This window comes from Toxorhynchites rutilus, chromosome 3 (assembly GCF_029784135.1).
Source record: "Toxorhynchites rutilus septentrionalis strain SRP chromosome 3, ASM2978413v1, whole genome shotgun sequence".
Taxonomy (NCBI): domain Eukaryota; kingdom Metazoa; phylum Arthropoda; class Insecta; order Diptera; family Culicidae; genus Toxorhynchites; species Toxorhynchites rutilus.
Window position 1 is genome coordinate 283,540,403 of NC_073746.1, and position 21,823 is coordinate 283,562,225.

A 21,823-nucleotide genomic window follows, 5' to 3' on the forward strand; every position below is an offset into this window, starting at 1 on the left:
GTTAATTCAGAGCGAGTCAAGTCGCTGAATTAAAAATTTCGCGTTATTGATTACATTAGGTTGAAAATTTTGTAAGCTCCATTCCACATTTTTGGAAAATCACGCACATAGCAGGAATAACTTATCGAAATTGTTTTGTACGCTCAATGAAAACCCCTTATAGCTCCAAATTTTAAACTCGTTTTTCTCTAAATCATAAAAATGTCACATGGTCCGGTCTGTCTTAACACCGACCAATTCATACCAACCCATGTTTCTTTCAGCTAAACGCCTGATGGTTCGAAAGCACCAATCTCAACAGATATGAGCAGAGATGCCAATCTTCCTAATTTTTCAGGATTTCCCAGACTTTTTGGAACGTGTCCTGATATCCTGACAAACGCTCAATTTTCCCTGATTTTTATGCAATGATCCTGATTTTTTATGATTTTTAAACTTTTCCCATATCGCAATAAAATTTATCCGTAATAAATGTACTCGGAACTAGGATTGGGCGATCTTGGATCGATCTTCAGAAGATCGATCTTTTCGTCTCCAATTTCCGATTTTTCGGATCGATTCTTTATACCCCAAAAATCGTGAAAATCGATCTTCTCGATCTGTTCCATCTTTCCGATCTTTTTGGTCGTAGGAAAATTTTTATAAATTTGTTTTTCAGTGAACATTGAATTTAATCTCACCAAAAATACCCAAATGTAACAAATTTCATGAAGTCCTTTCAAAGTTGTTAAATTAGTGGTCGCAAATTTGGGAGAAACAGTTTTGTAAATTCGGTCATTACAAAACAAGTTCACAAGTTATATTTACACCATCACATTCACAAGGATGACAATGAAAATTGTAACGAAATTGGGCTGATGTCACCGCCCAGCGTTCTTTTCTAGAATTAAGACAACTACCAAGATTTCCAAATTCAAGACTACCAAATACTAGACGTATGGCGCAGTTGTATTGCATGGGATTATTGTCAGCGCTGTCAAGATGAATACCAGTTGTTGAATTTCTAATTATAATTTTCAATTAATTTATTTAAATAAATAATTCCGTGACGGTACAAGATTAATGCCCTGGAAAATACAAATTTGTTAAGCTTCCAAGCTTTTTTGTGACCTTTATGCTGAGAATCAAAATAAAATGCATTTGATATTTGAATAGAAATGTGAAATGTTTATTCTATGTTTGAATAAAAGACAACACTTATATAGAACAAGTGAATAAATGACATTCGATTTTCAAAAGATCGATTCTTTGCTACCGATTTAATCAGTTAATCGATCCCTATCCCGTTTTGAAAATCGATCTTTTCCAAGAGATCGCCCAATCCTACTGGGAACCCTACCATATTTCCTGGTTGGAAATGAGAACTGTCATAACAGCCTACATAAAAAAGCTCTCCGGCTCATCCTTGTATAATGCTTGTTCTTTCATTCGTTAATTCTATCTATTCCGAAACGATTCGTGTTATCGAAGGTACAGTGTCGACATTTATTAAAGTTTGAAGTTGACGCAAAAGAAAGAATCCATCAGATTAGCATGGATCATTTACAATAATTTTGGTACCGTCGATGGGGGTGAAATTGGGTCAAAAATGGAGAAAGTTACTATTAGTAATATCTTAACAAATATTGCGAATATTTTTGAAAGCTGTGAGCCGTTTAATAGGAGGCATATCCACAACTTCCAATGCATAATACTTAACTGTAGTACAAATAGTTATTATTTCATAATTCATCAAAGTTTGATGTGTAAATAGCCATCAAATAACACCTCAGAAAAAAATCTCATGCCCAGCATTATACACGGCTACTAAAATTATAAATATTGGATAGAATGATTATATAAAGTCTTGCCAGATTCTTTAAAGTCATGAAGATATTCATGAAAATTGGTAGTTTCATTCCTCATCGTAAAATATTACACCCCCATTTTTTTTTTTTTCATCAGGGTGGCCATTTCGATTTTATGGTTGTCCGAAAAATCAGCTTTTCCCCCTTTTTTTCAAAAATGACATTTTACAAAAAAATCATAACTTTTGAACTACTGGACTGGCTTAGATAATCGATATGTCAAATTAAAGTCAATGAGCTAGTTTCGTTTGAAAAACATTACACTTGAAAAAAACCAGATTTTGTTTTAGTAATTATTGATTGTAATTGTTTTTCATAGCTCACATGGTTTCGGAACTAAGGTCACCATATTTTTTAATTTTTTTTACTTCAAAGCTGAGGTTTTTTTACATAACATATCCGAATATCAGAGAGGTGTATTTTCGTTTTTAAGTGATTTTTCAAAGTTAACATGTTTTCAGTTTTCGTTCAATATTCCTGTACGACTGGACTACATCTATGCAACTATAATTCAATTTTTATGCATACGAGGTATTTCATGTGGATTCAAATTAGCATATCGATAATAACGCTTCTCTGAACTTTGGATATGCTATCTAGAAAAATCTTAGCTTTCAAGAAAAAATTTAAAAAAATATAGCGCCCTTGGTCCCGAGACAATATAAACTATAAAAAAATACAATCAATAATTACAAGACCAAAATCCAAAATATCTTTCGGACCACCCTCAAATGAAAAAGGTCACCTATTTAATTTGATATGTAGATCATCCGAATCGGTACAGTAGTTCAAAAGTTATGAATTTAAAAAAAGTCATTTTTGGAAAAAATGGGGAAATTTGATTTTTTGAGCAACCCTAAAATGGAAATGATAAAAATACGGATCTAATGTTTTGCGATAAAGAACAAAACTACCTAAACTACTAAACTACTTTTCACGAAAATCTGAGAACCACTATATTGGTTTGACATGGAATGACTGTATATAAACATTTCCATCGCACTTGATGGGGGATTGACACTATTTCCGTAATTCAAATAATCATTCAGGGCACTTACATGTTGTTAAATTACCTTTAAATTATTGAGAAATTGATTTCTAAACATAATTCTTAATAAAAAGTAATATTCACTACTTTGACCCATTGTCACCCCCTCTAAGGGGTGAGATTGGGTCAACTTTCAGTTAATCGTAATTCAATGAAACAATAATATTATTCAACAATTCCTTAAACACTTACGAGTGTGCATCATTAGAGAACATTTCTACGTAATGAGAATTGAGTTTTACTCTAATTTACGATAGTTTTTCTACGAATAGTTTTAAAACTACCTTTTTTGATCCATTTTCACCCCCATCGACGGTGTTTGACCGAAGCTAAATATTTGATGCTTTTTGACAGATAAAATTTTATCAACGTGTACTGATCAAATATATTCGACATAAAACACAACAAGCAAATACTCAGTTACTGGATTCCTAACATATTCTTCCAATCTGTTCTTCGAACCTGTCGGTACATGGTTGGATTACCTTGAATATTTCAGTCAAAATCGATGTTTCACATTGATTGCCACTGTTGATAATTGAAGAGTGGCAAACAGAACAGTGTTTGTACATATTTCAAACCAAACATTGGGCCTGATCACAAACGTCACCTCACGGTGAAAACGAAGTGAATTGTATACAACGTTATTACGGATGCCACCGCGTGCGTAGAATCCGGAAGGGTTCATCCGTCGTGACAACTTTGATGAACTCGGTGTCATTATGGATACCACGATACTGTCATGTCACGGAGAAAATCAAGTATATTTGTCACTTGTGTTTTAGGTGGTGAAAGCTAGTCACGCGGAATGGAGTATGTTTAATTTCGTATTTATTTAGCTTTTTTACTAACATTTTGAATCTCGTCTTGCTTTTTAGGAAAGAAAAGACAAACAAACAGCGATTTATCCGTCTGGTGGCATTTTTGGAACGAAATTCTGACGTATCCAAAGGACATAAATTTGTTTATTTGTATTCAGTAAATGCGCTATGGCATGTAATTAAGGACTACAAATGTAGCTCCCGTATGCCCATTGAAGCATGGCGAGATGTCTACTTCCGATTGTCTTGAATGAATAGAATTTTTTTGTTTCTATTCTTAAGATTAGCCTAACAAAGAGTTGCAACACCATAAAATGACAATAATCTCTCATTAATCTTTCTAATCTCTTATTAGAAAGAATGATAATTACTCAATCAATCGATTCATTATTATTATGACCATATTGATTTGTTGATATTTTGAGTATAAAATAATAACTGTCAAGTTTTTCCAACATTGCAGAATTGGTTTTGTAATTCAAACATTCGCAATTGGTGGACAAGACCAGAATCAGGACGGTAGTTATAACGTATAAGGCCATTGCTTTTTTTCAATGGATATTTTCAACGGTATTGTTCTGAAGTCATTCTTTGGATGAGAGAATATTAAAAAAGTGATAGTAAGTTTCAAACATGGAAAAAATGAGTCTATCATTGCGAAGCATTCACAAGATACTGTTTTTAAATTCTTCTCTAGTTATTTTTCCATAATTTTAATATCCGTCTAAAGAAAATCTGGATCACTTTCTGCATTTGGCAAATTCCTTGAAACCCATCAGATATTTTATATGAAAATTATGCTTCTGACCGACGCTGCTGACCAGTTTCAGTTTAAATAACTAAATCACACTTCATGTCCCGTATATCAAATTACAGAAATCCAGAATCCAATATAGGAGTAGCTCAGATTACACTGATCGTGAGGTGGATAAATTCGGGTTTTCTATGAGTACAAGAAGGTATTATTATTCAACAAAATTGTAGAAATGGCTCTTATAAAACGATTCTAACTTTGACTTGTACTAAATGCTTCTCACTATTGACGTTCAAACGTCCAATATTATGCAACCGACATAACGTTTAAACGCCCCAAATTATGCAACCGATATGTCTCTTATAAACGGAAATGAACACTCTCACTTCACGGAGTTTATTTCTACACGCAACTGTCCGTGACAATGATGATAGACACAAAAAGATTAAGTGAAGTGTAAGTGACGTGAAGCGTACGTGGCAGTGATGTTCGTGATCAGGCCCATTATCCGTCAAAAAGTATCATATATTTGACCTCCAGATAAAGAGTGTACGGTCACCTTGAGCGTCATGTTTTATCAGGGCAACGCCAAACTTCATTTGAAAGTACGACAAATTATTTCGGAGTCTGGCTGGGAGTTAAACTAACTGGATATTGCATCTTCAGATTATCACAAGAGCAAGAGCCTCGACTCAATGAACCCTGGATATAAGCATTAATTTTCCGTCTCTAAATTTGTCGAAAGTTCTTCCGAAGTCACTACTTGCATATAAGGAACTTCCGTAAGAACATTTGATTCCGACCTCTCCACCTGGCGGCATGAAAACCGAAGTTATGTATCATTTTATCGAGGATTACTCAGGATTTAATGTGAATGAAATCGCGGTGCGAATGAATAGATAAATGTATGTCAAAATAGGAATGCTTCTAATTTGCATCGATTTGAACGATTTACAGACTACTATGCTATTGTAATGAACAACATATCAAACAAATTTTTGAAAATTTTCGATTCGATTGTATGCAAATCATGAATATCTACTCGCAACAAAATAATTATTAATATTTCACGTTATTTCATAAAAATGTTGCTTGTTTTATGCTTTGATACCCTTACTGAAAGACGTAGTTTTTCAGTAAGGGTGTCAAATTTTGTTTTTGATTTGGATAAGCAATTGAACGATTGTAACCGAGTGATGATACAAACATTTCATGTTTATTTTTCTAGACATCGAGGTAGCAAATCGCCACGGCCACACCTGCCTCATGATCGCCTGCTACAAAGGTCACTATAAAATTGCGCAATACCTACTCTCGCTCAAAGCGGACGTGAATCGGCGCAGCGTGAAAGGCAACACTGCACTGCACGATTGCGCCGAGTCCGGTTCGCTAGAAATTCTCCAGCTGCTCCTCCAGCACGGTGCCACAATGGATGTAGATTCTTACGGTGAGTCCAACTTGGTTCCGTCCGACGCAACATTCGTATCAAACATGTTTTCCTCCAGGAATGACACCCCTTCTGGCAGCAAGCGTCACCGGCCACTTACCTATCGTAGAACATCTTATTAGTCTGCCATTTGTGAAACGTGAAGACAGAATGGCCGCCTTAGAGCTGCTCGGTGCCACCTATGTTGACAAGAAACGTGATATGCTGGGTGCCCTTTCATTCTGGAAACGAGCCATGGAAGATAGGTAAGAAATCAGTGTTGTACACTGTAACTGCTATATATGAGGTGTTTATTGCCAATTTTAGATATCACAACACACCAGTTTTGGCGAAGCCAGTACGTGAACCCGTCCCCGCCTACGACTACGCCCAGGAGGTGAATGAGCCCAGCGCACTGGACGAGCTGGTGATGGACCCTGACGAGATGCGTATGCAGGCGCTGCTCATACGCGAACGGATACTCGGGCCGGTCCATCCGGACACCAGTTACTACATTCGCTTCCGGGGTGCCGTCTACGCTGACTCAGGTCGATTTGATCGGTGCATAGAATTATGGACGTACGCACTATCCATGCAGCAGAACATACTGGAACCGCTGAACCCCATGACGCAGTCTTCGCTACTTTCGTTTGCAGAATTGTTTAGCTTCATGCTTGGCGAAGCTGGTCGGCCAATTACACGCGGCCGTATCGTTCCCCCCATCGAAACCTCCGATATGCTTATCATCTTCAAAAAGTCGGTCCGCGAAGTTCAGCTCGGCCAAAAGATGCTAGAACAGATGCCACACCATGAACGGGACAGCACCGCGCTGAATCGTGCCCTCGTTATCTCGTTGCATCTGGCCTGCTTGCTAGCACGGTTGCTTGACGAGGGGGAGGAGGTTTGTTGTAACAACATGAAGCATCAGATCCTGCGCGCATTCTACGAATTAGTCAGTTTAAAGGTACGTATTTTTGCTTACCATTACATTCGATTTCCAATCGCTTTTGCTCATTCCATTGGCATGATCCTCGGTCCAGATTGTAGCAAAATCGGGCCGAACCGCACTGCACCTTGCCTGCTACAAGGAAGCCGCCCTCGTCGGACGCTACCCGGCCTGTCAACTGCCATCGCCCCGCCTCGCCAAAGCACTGCTCCAGGTTGGTGCGGACCCGAACGCACAGGACGAAGCCGGCAACACACCTCTGCATTTAGCCGCCCTCACGAGGCCCTGCCCGTCCAGCTTAGCACTGACACTGCTCGAGTACGGAGCGCATTTGGTGGGTATCTTTGTTTAGTACTTATTTTCAAAGAGAGAGACTTGTTGAATCTTGGAACTTTTTTTTTTTCAAATATTACGTCGACCAGTTTTTCTAGAAAAAAAGTAGTTTTTCAAATACTCGAATATCAAATTATGAGAAGTGAAGTCTTGCACCTTATTGGAATTTAGGTTTTGTGTCGATGGACCAGAATAGGACTGGGCGATTTTTATAAAAAGATCGATTTTCTAAATGGCTTATGGATCGATTCACTGATTAAATCGGTACCAAACAACGATCCCATAAACGCCAACCATGGCATATGCCATTCAGTCGAAACCGTTTTTTTATTTCTTTTTTTTAGCCTCTGCACTAACGGAAAAGGCAGCCTCCGTTCGTTTTATAGTTGGCAAACTTTTGAGTCGAGGTCGAGCCAGCTTATCAACAGCCGCGAAAAGGATGTTATTTTCAATTTGCCCCCAAAGAAGTCATCTTCAATGTTCAGATTGTCAGAAACCTCAACCTGGCCGCTCGCCTCATTCGTGTGGACTGCCATTTTAACTCATTTAAACACTATTTCAACAATCTAGCTATTGAAAATTTATAATTTTCTATATTGAGCAATTCTTTGCCAAATCAGCCGGCCGCTGACCCCACCCTCTCCGATTATTTTTTAAACTTGGTACACAACCCTGATTATCCGCGAAATAGTCGGGCTGGATCACCGCGTATAACGAGAATCGCGGATAACGCAATAAAGGGCTAAACATGAGGTGCAAGCAGGGAAAAAAGATATTTTAGCATGAAAACTATGTTTTATCAATACAGGAAATATTGAACTATCCATCTGTAAGGTCGTGCACATCAGTGATCAGATAATGTGAAAGTCATGACTAAAAAAAAAAGCATGAGTCTACCACTCACAGACAAAGGTGAGTGGTGAGGTTTATAGATTTACGAGGAAACTCGTAGTCGCGGATCATCCGCTCGCGGAAAATCGAGGTTCTACTGTACTTATAATGTAACCTACCTAAAATCACAGTTTTCATTATCATACAACCAATTTAAATTACCACTAATTTTTTAAAGGATCTATCTTTCAAAAATCATAACCCTAAATCCAGCAGTCTGATTTAAACATGATGTTTGATAAATAAATGAACTAGTTAGCAAGAACAACATTTTAAAAATGTTGAAAATGTTTTCAGATATAATAGTTTTTAATATTAAATTCAAATTTTAAGTAAGATTGTTTAACAGCCCGTTTAAAATGTTATTTTTTCTAAATAGTTCATTAATTTTCCAATAACTTCGTCAAACATCATATTTCAATCAGACTTCTAGATTTTGAAATCCTACGCCAAAACGTGTCGACTGTTCGTTTAGATATCAGATATACAAGATATTTAGATATACCGTCGATGGGGGTGAGATTGGGTCAAGAACGGAGAAAGTTACTATTTATAATATCTTGACAAATATTGCAAATATTTTTGAAATCTGTGAGTCGTTTAATAGAAAACATATTTTCACTACATCCAATGCATAATACTTAAGTGTAGTACAAATAGTTATTTTTCATAATTCATCAAAGTTTGACGTATAGATTGCCATCAAATAACACCCCAGAAAAATCTCATGCCCAGCATTATACAGAACTACTATAATGTTAAATATTGGTTATAATGATTCTTTCAAGTCTTGCAAGATGAGTCATTGCTGATTTTGAACGTCGAAAAAGTTTTTCTATTGGAATTTGAACATTTTCGAAATAATCTCTTATTTACGCTGAGTAGGGGTGAGAATGGTAGAAGCATAAAATTGAACATATAAAACTAAGTTGCAATGTCCATGTAAAAATACACCAATAAACTCACAATAAGTAGCAATTCTCCAAATTCAACACATATTAAACCGCCCTAGACGTGGCTTTTGACGAACATATGAAATGGAATGGCAAATTCTTTGCACGTATAAGGAAAAAAACGTTTCCTTAGCGACATCTTTGCAGAAGCCACATTTTCCAGGAATGTTGAAGCCGATAATTGAACGCCTCAAGGACAATCAAAAGAGCAACTTGGGGCATTTATCAGATTACTGTGAAGTCAGTACTAAAGAGCCTCTCACATGTCCCAATTCACCAGTAAAAAATGAGAACCGTTCTGAGGAATTCCTCAATTAGAAACAAGAGATAGTTAATGAGAGCGGCACACGGAAATGACTATTTATTTATTTTGGCTTAACGTTTTTATAACATGGCCTGATTCACAATGTCTTGTGTATAATTTAGTGCTCATTGCACCACTCATTGTTTTTGTGATGCGGCTTGCAAGGCCTGCAACCAACCACACTATCTTGCAGGAGGACCATCGTGATTCTGCTTATTTTACGTCCAGAGTACCACCTGGACTGGGCAAAGACGCTTATAGCGGCGTCAAGTCGCTGTTTCCGGGTTTATGTCGTCTTTTTGGAGACTGGCGATGGCCATTTGCTCTTCCCATCACACCCTAGACGGTGTTTTACCTTAACCAGTGCAAGCCAGAAAAACGTCCTTTGTCGATAGAATTTCTTCGGAATATTTTCATAATATATTAGGCTGTCAAAAAAGTCCTGCGGTATTTTTTTTAAATTTTCATTTGTTCATAAAATTAGTTACAATCATCTGTTTTAAGTCAAATATGCGCCGTTTTGTTCGATGACTTGTTCCCAACGAGATACCAACTTCATAATACCCCTGTTATAGAAGCTCGCTTCCTTATTGGCAAAAAACTCGGATAGCCAATTTTCACAGGCCTCTTTTGTGGCTAACTTCTGACTACCTAGCTCGTTCACCATGGACAAAAACAGCTGGTAGTCACTTGGTGCAAGGTCCGGACTTTACGGCGGATGCAAAAGAACTCGGATGAACCCCCCATCCGAGCTCCCGGAGCTTCTGGCGCGTCACCAAAGAAGGCCTGGCGTTGTCCTGATGGAAGACAATGCGGCCTCTGTTTATCAAAGATGGCCTCTTCTTCATGAGTGCTACCTTCAAGCGGTCCAGTTGTTGGCAGTACAGGTCCGAATTGAGCGTTTGGCCATAGGGAAGCAGCTCATAATAGATTATTCCTTGACAATCCCACCAAACACACAGCAGAACCTTCCTGGCCGTTAATGAGGGCTTGGTCATCGTCTGAGCCGCTTCAGCGGGCTTCGACCACGACCGTTTGCGCTTCACGTTGTCGTAAGTGACCCACTTTTCATCGCTAGTCACCATCCGCTTCAGAAACGGGTCGATTTTGTTGCGATTCAGCAGCGATTCACATGCGTCGATACGGTCAAAGATGTTTTTTTGCGTCAACGTGTGTGGCACCCATACATCGAGCTTCTTTGTGAATCCAAGCTTCTTCAAATGGTTAATAACGGTTTGATTCTCGGCTAATTCAGCGATTTTGTCGCAATTTTCGACGACAGGCCTTCCGGAGCGTGGCGCATCTTTGACGACCTCTGCTCCAGAACGAAAACGTTGAAACCATCGTTGTGCGGTGGAAATGGAAACTGTATCGGGTCGATAAACTGCACAAATTTTATTGGCAGCTTGAGATGCATTTTTGCCTTTGTCATAGTAGTATTGTAAAATATGTCGGATTTTCTCTTTATTTTGCTCCATATTTGCGACACTATAACTCACGAACGACTTAACCAAACAAAACACTGTCAAGGACTATATTATAGCGCGCAAGAATACTTTTCCAACAAGCTATAGAACTACGCGCTTACAACGACACCTCGCGGAAATACCGCAGGACTTTTTTGACAGCCTAATACTTTATTCTATTTTTTCATTTGATACCAATGATGATGAGATTGCACAAAAATACATAGTTGACTATTTTGTGCCGGAGAATTTCTGTTGTTCATAATGTAGTTTGTTCTCCAAGTCAAGTCCAATCGTTTGATACACATATCCCAATTAATGTTTTTTAAACTGATATGAAATCAGCCATTTTATAGCGACGGTCAAATTGAATTTTTCAAGATAATGGAATACGCAGTATTCAAATGACAGCAGAGATAAAGGTGTGTTCCAAATTTTAGATCAATCAGACAAAAGGAACGAGGTCAAATTTTTATTAAAGTGGGACAACCCTACAGACATACAAACATACATACAAACAGGTCAAGTTGAATGAAACGGTTTGGAAAAGCAATTGGCTATTTTGTTACTGCGGCCATCTTTGATTTGAAATTTACATAAATATCTGTGATCTACTGGTCAAGCCCCTCCATTTGATACTCATATTGATGGGGGTTTCGAAAATAAATATATATTAGGTTGGGGAAAAACTAATCCGTTATTTTTGGGTGAAATTCAAAACTATTTTTATATGCTTCGGATTGTCTGATTTGGGTCAAATATGCACCGTTTTATTGGAAAATTTGTTGCCTTTCTAAATGTAGCTTCATAATGTCACTATCATAGAAATCTTGGTATAGAAAACGAGTTACTCGTTTCGAAATGCGCAATGCCACCCCAGGTCCGGACTATATGGTGAATACATTAAAACATCCCAATCAAGCTCTCGGAATTGTGTGGCCTTGCGTTGTCCTGATGGAACACAACACCTCTTTTGTTGGCCAATTCAGGACGTTTCTGGTTAATCGCTAGCCTCAAACAGTCCATTTGTTGACAGTACAGATCTGAATTTTACTTGAGTGCACTTTAAAAAAAATCAAAATAAAATTTGAAAACAAAATTTAAAAAAAATTATTTTTTTTAAATAAATTAAATTGCACAAATTTTACTGTTGCAGTATCGGCTCCATAAAAACCATTCACAATTTCATCGGTCTAGCTTGCATTTTTGCCTTAATAAAAAAAAGTGTAAAATGTACCGAATTTTCTCTTTGTTGACCTCCATTGTTAACACCCTGTAACTTACAACTGAATGGAACAAACAAATAACAGCAAGAGATTTTTTTAGTGTGAAATGTCACCTTAACAACGAGCCTGAACTTGAAATTGTATAATCGATATTACGCGAGATATTGATCACTGAAGCCAGCTACGAGAAAATAATGGATAACTTTTTCCTCAACCATATATATCGCCATTTTGTGGTGGTGGCCATTTTGGATATGCATTCCTCATATACAACTATGATAACAATATTGATGGGGTTTTGATAAAATATATAATCCGTCATTTTGGTTTTGCATTTTTCATGAATAACTGTGTTCAACTGGACTTTCATTTGATACCCATATCGATGAGGGTTTCGAGAATGAAAATATATATCGCCATTTTGGATTTGCATTCCTCATGTATAACTGTGTTCTACTAGTCAAGTCCTCTCATCTGATACTCATATTGATGAGGTTTTGGAAAAAAATATATATATCACCATTTTGTGGTGTTGGCCATTTTGCATTTGCATTCCTCATGTATAACTGTATTGTACTAATCAAGTCCTTTCATTTAATACCCATATTGATGGGGTTCTAAGAAAATATGTAATCCGCCATTTTGGATTTTTAAGATCATGAAATACGCAGTTTTATAATGACTGCAGGGATAAAGGTGTGTTCCAAATTTCAGATCAATCGGTCAACAGGAAGGGGGTCAAATTTCTATTAATTTGGTACAGCGCTATAGACAAATATGTTACAAACATAAGAACATTTTACAAGGCAAGCTAAATAAAACCGCATGAAAACGACTAAACAAATTGTCCTTGTGCAGAATTTATTGGAGTTTTGAAAACTGTCTTTCGATTTGCGTTGCGATGGTTGTTTATTGAATTATTCATCATCAAAGACGAAGGGGTAATTTTTCATTCAAACTGAAATATCTCTGGTAACCCTAGTTGGTACATGTTTCAAGCTTCAAGATAGTCATTTAGCACGTCGAGTCCCGACCGAACTAGGGGACCCTCAATGAACTTTTCCACTGACTCACGTCGGTCCCTGCGAATCGATAATGGTCTTTTCTGGAAAACATTTTTCAACTTTGTTGCTACGACAGAAGTGCTGACACTCTCCAAACGAGAAGTCCACTGCCGGTCCGATGAGACCGGCGCAAAAAGACGGAAAATTCAAGGTCAGTCCCCAGAGACCGACGCGGGACTCAACGTGTTAGCGACCGTTTGGCCAAATAGAAAACAGAAAGCGAAGAGGACCTCATTCAACCCTAGAACACGTGATTGATTGGGTCACGCACAATTTTTGAATTTTCATATATTGGAACTTGTTACTTAAAACACAAATGTCATGATTAACACGTTGACTGCCACTTCAGTCACCGGTGACTGATACCAAGTTTTCGCTCAAGTTGTGTCAGTCACCGGTGACTGACAGTATAACATATGATAATAAAGGTAACTAATGCAAACATATAAGCTCATAAACATTCCCTTTCAAACAAAAATATATTCCACTACGATAAGAAACGATGGCCCTGATACGTTTAGAAGTTTCCATAGAGTCGCTACGTGTTAGTAAACTTAGGCACCGTAAGCAGTATGTTCTATATCCCTTTGCTTAGAGTATCGAATGAATGGGAAATCGAAACAGTAACTTTCAAACAGAACTATCAACTTACTCACTCATGTAATAAAAATCTTTTATAAGTGTAATTGAGAATTACTGCAGAACTGCTCGATAGCAGAATACAGAGCTTTGTCATTCGAAAGACAAGTGGCAGACAGTTGGTATATAAACTTATCGATGCGCTTTTTCTGCAGGACACCAAGAACCTGGACGGTGACACGTTCGAGACGCTGCTGCAGAACCAACGCCTGCACGAGCTCGTCAACCCGATCCGCCACACCCGCCTGTCCTGCTTAGCCGCGCGCGTTATCCAGCGCCACTCCATTGAGTATCACAAGCAGGTGCCCAAGTGTCTGTACGAGTTCATCGATTCCCACTAGGCGGCAAACGGGCAGGCCTGTTTCCGGCTTTTATCAGTAGCAGAGTAGGCTAGGCGCATATGTATATTGTTGGCATCCTTATTTGTAGCTTCTATCTCTTGGATTCAGATACAAAACGATAAAAAAGAAATGTTGAGCATGTACTCTAAAGAGATTTTTTTTGAAACAAGTATATGTTCAGTAAAAGTGCTGTCCGGGCTTTTTCGAAGGTTTTCACGTTATTGTTTCTCACATTCCCTGGGAATGCTTAGATCACCGTATTGATTATGTTTGTTTCTACAAAACCATCAGCTACCGATTTGAGCGAGCAATTCAAAACGGATTAGAGTGATGGGTTTTAGTCACAATTGTTTTTATTCATCAATGAACACAACGCTTAGCAAAAATGGTTAAGTGTGAATTGGGCGCTCTGAAGGTTTCATTTCTTAACTAATGAGACAGTTCAATGTTTTCAGCCAATTCACGGTAGCCAGCGGGAATGACTGCTAAGTAGTACAACTGCGAGAGAAAATCTACTACAAATCAGAATCCCCAGTGTGGATCGGTAGTGAGGTATGATTTTTATTCGAAATTCGCGGCAAATTTTATTAGTTTGTGACAAGTTACTACTTCTTCGATTTTTAGGTAGAATTTTTCGCTTGAGTGCGATGAACGAGAGGTGATAATATAGATAATGCTAAGTTGTGAATATCTCCATTTTAAGTTCATTAAATTTCTCTATCCTCTTTTTCGTTTTAGCATATTTTTCTGTTCATTAGTCTAGTTCTGTAGAGTATTGAAACGTTCCCATTTTATCTCCGTTCTTTTTTTCTCAAATTGTAAATATTGTTGTATTAATTAGAGGAAATGTGACGAAACAGAGTATGGGTTCCGACCATGTGATGACAAATTTTTTGGTACGTGAGAAATCAAAATTTTAATTCTAACAAAATTTTAACGAGAGTAACATTTCTAATGCTGGAAAGGTTTCTAGTTCTCGAATGTAGAGTCGAAAATCCCGTGAAGTAAGATGCATATTTATCCACGTGCGAAAGAATAGTTCAACAGTCTATATAGTGGATGGTGAAATGTATCGTAGACAAAATAAAACTGTTTAAAATGTTTCCATAAATTTCTCTCAAAACACATAGAAAAGAAACAATGACACAGTGTCCTCATAAAACTGATCGTTGTCTATTACCTTGAAAACCTATAAACCAATCCCATTGAGCCTTAACGTCTCCTACATTCGAAAACCATCATGTAGTGTTAATTCGTGATATCACCAACAGGTGAATGAAACTAGATTATCATCTAAGCAAACTTTACATTTACCTTCATTACACAAACACAAAACTCAATCTGTTATAACGAATCAATATCAGAGAAAAACATTGTTTCGAAGCTCAAGGTGGTCGCAAGCTGTAGTTTAAGATTATAAAAATGATTTCCCAGGAACAACCAATCATTCATTCATCTCCTTTGATCTACTGTTAAAAGCGAACGTGGTCGCTACGAGGAAATACAGAATCGTACATTAAAACAACCAGAAACAGAAGTAAGTAACAAACGTGGGCGTAAAGCTTACGATACACATACAATCGCAGAACAAAACAATAATAATAGAAAAAGAGATAATTTTATCCCGTCATTCAAACGAACAAAATAACTATGCAAACTGTGTCAGTTTGGAGAAATGTAACAAAACATTTGATGTTAAAGAACAGAACGTGTTAGAAAGAGGAATAAACAGGAACAAATACGATTATTATAGTGACAAATTATACAAAACTATTATAAACATGGGTAGTCAGTGCACATTATATTGAATGTGAACAAAAGAAAGCTCCGTTCATGATAGAAGTATCTAAAATATATTTTTTTTAATTTTTTTAATTTTTTCATATAAAATACAAGTCATGTGGAAAATTTAGAAAATGAGTCCAAGATGGAAAAACTATTTTTGAAAAACTTTGTAGAACAACAATTTTTCATGAATTTTCGAAACTTCGAATTTTTGTATGTAAACAATCAATTTGTAGCTAGAGCTACAAATTATGAACCCTGATGCGATTTAAAATAAAAAAGCTCTTTATCAATCTCCACCTAAATGCTGTCATTCTCAAGATATTTGAAAAAACATTTGTAATCTATTGTCCTTTTCAATTTAATTTTTTTAAATTTATAATATTTTTTTTGACGTAGGATTACGTCTTTAGGGAACATATTGGGGTACAAATTGAAAATCAAAAATCATATCGTGAAAATTGTCTGATTTCAAACGCTTATTGCTCAGTCATTTCATGATGGATTGATTAAATTTCTGCGTCAATCGATTTCGACACTCCGTAACAATTTTCTATATTGCAAAAAATAATATATGTCATGAAAAAATAATATATGTCATGAAACAAATAAAACTTTAATTTCAAAGGTTGGTTGCTTCCTGATACTTCATATCAATGACCGATCGCGTATTGTGAAAATTTTTGCACGAGTGTAAGTGTAAAATTGTATATGGTAGCAGTTGTGTTGAAAATGACTTGATATATGAAACGATTTATTTCAATTTTCATAAATAAAAACAGGAAGTGGGTTATATCTATGGTATAACCGCAATGGTGACGTAGGACTATCGTTGATTTAGTGATCATTTGTTTGAAGTTACTTTGGAGGTACAAGGTTTTATGCATCCAATATTGGACACGAAAATATCCTACTGATGGGGAGTTGTGTTGAAAATGACTTGATATATGAAACGATTTATTTCAATTTTCATAAATAAAAACAGGAAGTGGGTTATATCTATGGTATAACCGCAATGGTGACGTAGGACTATCGTTGATTTAGTGATCATTTGTTTGAAGTTACGTTGGAGGTACAAGGTTTTATGCATCCAATATTGGACACGAAAATATCCTACTGATGGGGAGGAATAATTGGAGGAGTTGGTTCAGAAGCTTTCCTGCTAATTACACTTGATTGAAAAATCACAGAACCAAATGTATTTGGTCGCAGTGTTATATGGTTAGAAAACATTAAAATAAACTCTTTAGCTTGCATGTTATTTTCAATGCCAAGGGGAACTGGCGGATTATTTAGCAGCAGCGATATTTTTCCGGATTTTTCTCGTAGTCCACCACCAGTGGTTAATGCTAACTCGATAACCACCTGTTAATTGCACTCGATTGAAAAATCACAAATCCAAATGTATTTGGTCGCAGTATTATATGAACAGAAAACGTTAAAATAAACTCTTTCGCTTGAATGTAATTTTCAATTCCAAGGGGAACTGGCAGATTATTTTGCAGCAACGATCAGTTCTTTCCGGATTCTTCTCGATAACCAGCAAACGTAAAGAGTTGCGCGCGTGTATGTGTGTGTGTGTGTGTGTGTGGCGGTTGCTCCGATGTCTCAAGCGGAACCAGTTTTCGATGCTGGTATTCTCGGTCTCGGTCGTCTTCTCTTCTTCTGATGGATCGACTTTTCTGCGCTCCGTCACAGTCCCAAACAAACTGAATGCGTTTCAGGTTAGGTCAGGCCATCCAGCTCGTCCCAGCTCGTTCAACTCGTTCAGTAACGATGTTGTCTTGTCGATGTCCTCACGAAAAATGAATGCGTTTCATGGATAGAATGGTTTTGTATTATAGAGACTTTAAACTTTTCAGTTCATTCGTCTCTAGCCTTGAGAAAGGCCCTTGGAACTCTACTCTAACTCCTGCATTACACCTCCACCCTCATTGCCTTGTGAAAGGCACTCGATCCCTCGCCGTCCAGCTCGTCCAGCAACGATGTTGTCCAGTCGGTGTCCACACAAAGAATGGTGCGTTTCACCACCAGAATATCGCTTAAGTATTCTTTTTGTCCGTGACTGAATCGAAAGAAGGTGTGGTTTACGATGGCAATTTGGAAGGCAAACTAGAGGCGAATGAACTCTCTGAGTTTGAAACTTTCGGCGACTGAGCAATAATCGATTGAGAATTATGTTTTTCGCGATGTGAAACATTTTCCGTTGCGCGCGCATCCAATATTGGAAACGAACATATCCTACTGATGGGGAAGAATAATATTCAGAAGCTTTCCTGCTGATTGCATTTGATTGAAAAATCACAAAACCAAAAGTATTTGGTCGCTGCGTTATATGTTAGAAAACATTAAAAAAACAGGAAGTGGATTATATCTATGGTATAACCGCAATGGTGACGTAGGACTATCGTTGATTTAGTGATCATTTGTTTGAAGTTACGTTGGAGGTACAAGGTTTTATGCATCTAATATTGGACACGAAAATATCCTACTGATGGGGAGGAATAATCTTCAGAAGCTTTCCTGCTAATTACACTTGATTGAAAAATCACAGAACCAAATGTATTTGGTCGCAGTGTTATATGGTTAGAAAACATTAAAATAAACTCTTTAGCTTGCATGTTATTTTCAATGCCAAGGGGAACTGGCGGATTATTTAGCAGTAGCGATATTTTTCCGGATTTTTCTCGAAGTCCACCACCAGTGGTTAATGCTAACTCGATAACCACCTCTTAATTGCACTTGATTGAAAAATCACAAAACCAATTGTATTTGGTCGCAGTATTATATGGATAGAAAACGTTAAAATAAACTCTTTCGCTTGAATGTAATTTGCAGTTCCAAGGGGAACTGGCAGATTATTTTGCAGCAACGATCACTTCTTTCCAGATTCTTCTCGATAACCAGCAAACGTAAAGAGTTGCGCGCGTGTATGTGTTGTATGGCGGTTGCTCCGATGTCTTAAGCAGAACCAATTTTCGATGCTGGTATTCTCTCGGTCGTCTTCTCTTTCTGATGGATCGGCTTTTCTACGCTCCGTCACAGTCCCAAACAAACTGAATGCGTTTCAGGTCAGGTCAGGCGATATAATAAATCCCTCGATCCCTCGCCGTCCAGCTTATCCAGCCCGTTCAGTTCGGTCAGCTCGTTCAGTAACGATGTTGTCTTGTCAATGTCCTCACGAAAAATGAATGCGATCACCACCAGAATATCGCTTAAGTATGCTTTTTGTCCGTGATTGAATCGAAAGAAGGTGTGGTTTACGATGGCAATTTGGAAGGCAAACTAGAGGCGAATGAACTCTGAGTTTGAAACTTTCGGCGGCTGAGCAATAATTGATTGAAAATTATATGATTTTCGTGATGCGAAACATTTTCCATTGCGCGCGTAAACTGTATTCGATACGAAAATATTCTACCGATGGGGGAGAATAATCTTCAGAAGCTTTCCTGCTAATTAATTGCACTTGATTGAAAAATCGCATCAGTACTATGTGGATAGAAAACATTAAAATAAACTCTTTCGCATGAATGTATTTTTCAATTGCCAAGGAATTGGCAGATTATTTTCAGCAACGATTAGATTTTTCCAGATTTTCCTCGATACTCGAAGCCCACCAGTGGTTAACGCAAACTCGATAACCACCTGTTAATAGAACTTGATTGAAAAACATTTGATCGCAGTGTTACATGGATAGAAAACATTAAAATAAACTCTTTCACATGAATGTATTTTTCAATTCCCAGGGAAACTGGTAGATTATTTTTCAACAACGAATAGATTTTTCCAGATTTTCCTCGATACTCGAAGCCTACCAGTGGTTAATGTTAACTCAATAACCACCTGTTAATAGCACTTAATTGAACAATATTTGGTCGCAGTGTTACATGGATAGAAAACATTAAAATGAGCTCTTTCGCATGAATGTATTTTTCAGTTCCCAGGGGAACTAGCAGATTATTTTTCAGCAACGATTGAATCTTTCCGGAATTTTCTCGATGCTGAATGGCATCCAAACGAGGGGTCCGCGCGCGTTTGTGTGTGTGGCGGCTGCTCCAATCTCTTCCTGGGGAACCGTTTGTGGCATCACTCTCCTCCTGATAGATTCCCTTCTGGCCTAAGGTGCACAGGCTCTTGGTGACACCGTTCATCCGCGCTTTCATGATAAACGAAGAGCTTCACCACAACAGCGACAACATGCTCCAATCGCTGTTCAATTAGAACTGAGTGGATTTCCGAGCGGCGCTCGCTTATATACCGATTGGTGATTTCAATAGCCTGTTTCGAGAACAATTTTAAGGCTATTGAAACAAGTTTTTGGATCAAAAAGTAACAAGTATATAACGCGTAGACATTTTATCTTTCGAATGAAGTGTTTATCATACCATTTCGTTCAGTTGTTCAGGAGCTATTAACGCTCAAAATCTCGGTCTCCGGCGTAACGCTTTCGGTTTCGAAACATTGATTTTACACCCCGGTATAGAAATGAAAGACGTAGTCCTACGTCAAAACATATTTTTTCATTCAATTATACCCTCTTCTTCAAGAAAATACTAATAAAGCATAAAAATTACACAATAGTAATATTGCAGAGAAGTTCAAATTTTCGGTCTTTGACTCCGTGCGCGAGTATACGAGTTAGGATTTTGCGCACGAGTACAGGAAAGTCAATAAAAATAAAGAAAAACTTTACGTTCGGAACAATCGAATCCATTTTACTTCGATAAGTTAGTGCAATCCTGCGTGCAGGATATTTGAAGCATTATGATCGTTGTTTAATTTCATGTTTATGTCGCTGATATGGGGAAACGGAAATTTATTTTATTTTGTATTTACATTTAAGGTAATGCAGTGGTGCAAGCTAAATACACTGACGTTGCTGATCACTATGGATTTCAAACCACAGTTACAGAAAGTGCAGAGCTTGGTATCCCTGGACCATCCGGCACGTCGAAAACGGTCGTAACCTGGACAGAGGAACAAACGCGTCTTCTTCTGAATCTATATATTCAGAACATGGAGAGCGTTGGTCCTCTGAAAAAGTTCAAAACGAAACGACAAATGAACATCTCTCAACAAATAAAAAACGAGCTTGGTGTGTTTTTTTGGCCGGTACAGATTGAAAACCGTTACAAGACTGTTGCGAAAAAGTCGAAGGAAATCATAAAAAACAATCGTACATCTGGCTCTTCCATTGTTGTAACGCCGTATGATAAGGAAATGCGACAAATAGCGGCAGTAGATGACTCGGTGGAGCCCGAAATCATCATGACTCCTCGGATCATTCGGCGCAAACGCCAGTCAGAGACGGACACATCCATAAGTGAGACCGATCCCTCAGATAAAACAGTACGCAGTACGTCGACTCCATTGAAGAAAACCAGAAAAGGAGATGTTCCAACTCAGCTTTTGGAGGCATATAAAGCGGAATGTAAAAAAAGAAGCTAGAGAGGAAGAAAGAAAAAAACGACACAGTGAGAAAATGGAAAAAATAGACCGGCTGAATAATAGCATAGAAGAGCTTATAAAGAAAATATAAAAAAAATTCAAATTAATTTTTTTCCTACTATTTCCATTTTTCTGCATATCCGAATACGCACATTTAAATAATAATGTTTAGACTACAACATAATAACCATTTTGTCTTATTAAGTTTTATTTCATTTTGTTCAGAGAAATAACAGAGAATTTTCGTTATTTAGACGACAAAATAAATTTCAGAACAATATCGATGTCAATATCAAACTCTTATAGCGGACACTTGATTAAATCGGCAAGACACCACAGCAGAGGAGTGGTTAAGGGCTCATTGCAACAGGAAAATCAAAAATAGATATCTTTCATCTTCAACAATATCAAGGACTTGCGGTGTGCTTCACATCGCAGCCAAACTGGCCACACTTTATTTCAGCAACGCCTTCAGTGACAGATCTGTGAACTAATTTCATTCTTGTTGGGACGCGTCCATTTCCCCCCCGT

General features: G+C 37.6%; 1 protein-coding gene across 3 annotated transcripts in view; it reads left to right on the plus strand.

Moving 5' to 3' along the window:
• The window catches only part of LOC129775996 (protein fem-1 homolog CG6966), a 134,387-nt gene extending 118,544 nt beyond the window's left edge, over positions 1–15,843 (plus strand). For all 3 annotated transcript variants that reach the window (XM_055781337.1, XM_055781338.1, XM_055781340.1), the window contains exons 4-8: positions 5,699–5,917; positions 5,976–6,162; positions 6,224–6,860; positions 6,937–7,176; positions 13,874–15,843. In XM_055781337.1, coding sequence (XP_055637312.1) covers positions 5,699–5,917; positions 5,976–6,162; positions 6,224–6,860; positions 6,937–7,176; positions 13,874–14,059 — 1,469 coding nt within the window. In that variant the 3' untranslated portion in view covers positions 14,060–15,843. The remainder of the gene's footprint in view (positions 1–5,698; positions 5,918–5,975; positions 6,163–6,223; positions 6,861–6,936; positions 7,177–13,873) is intronic.
• The last annotated feature ends 5,980 nt before the right edge of the window (positions 15,844–21,823 follow it).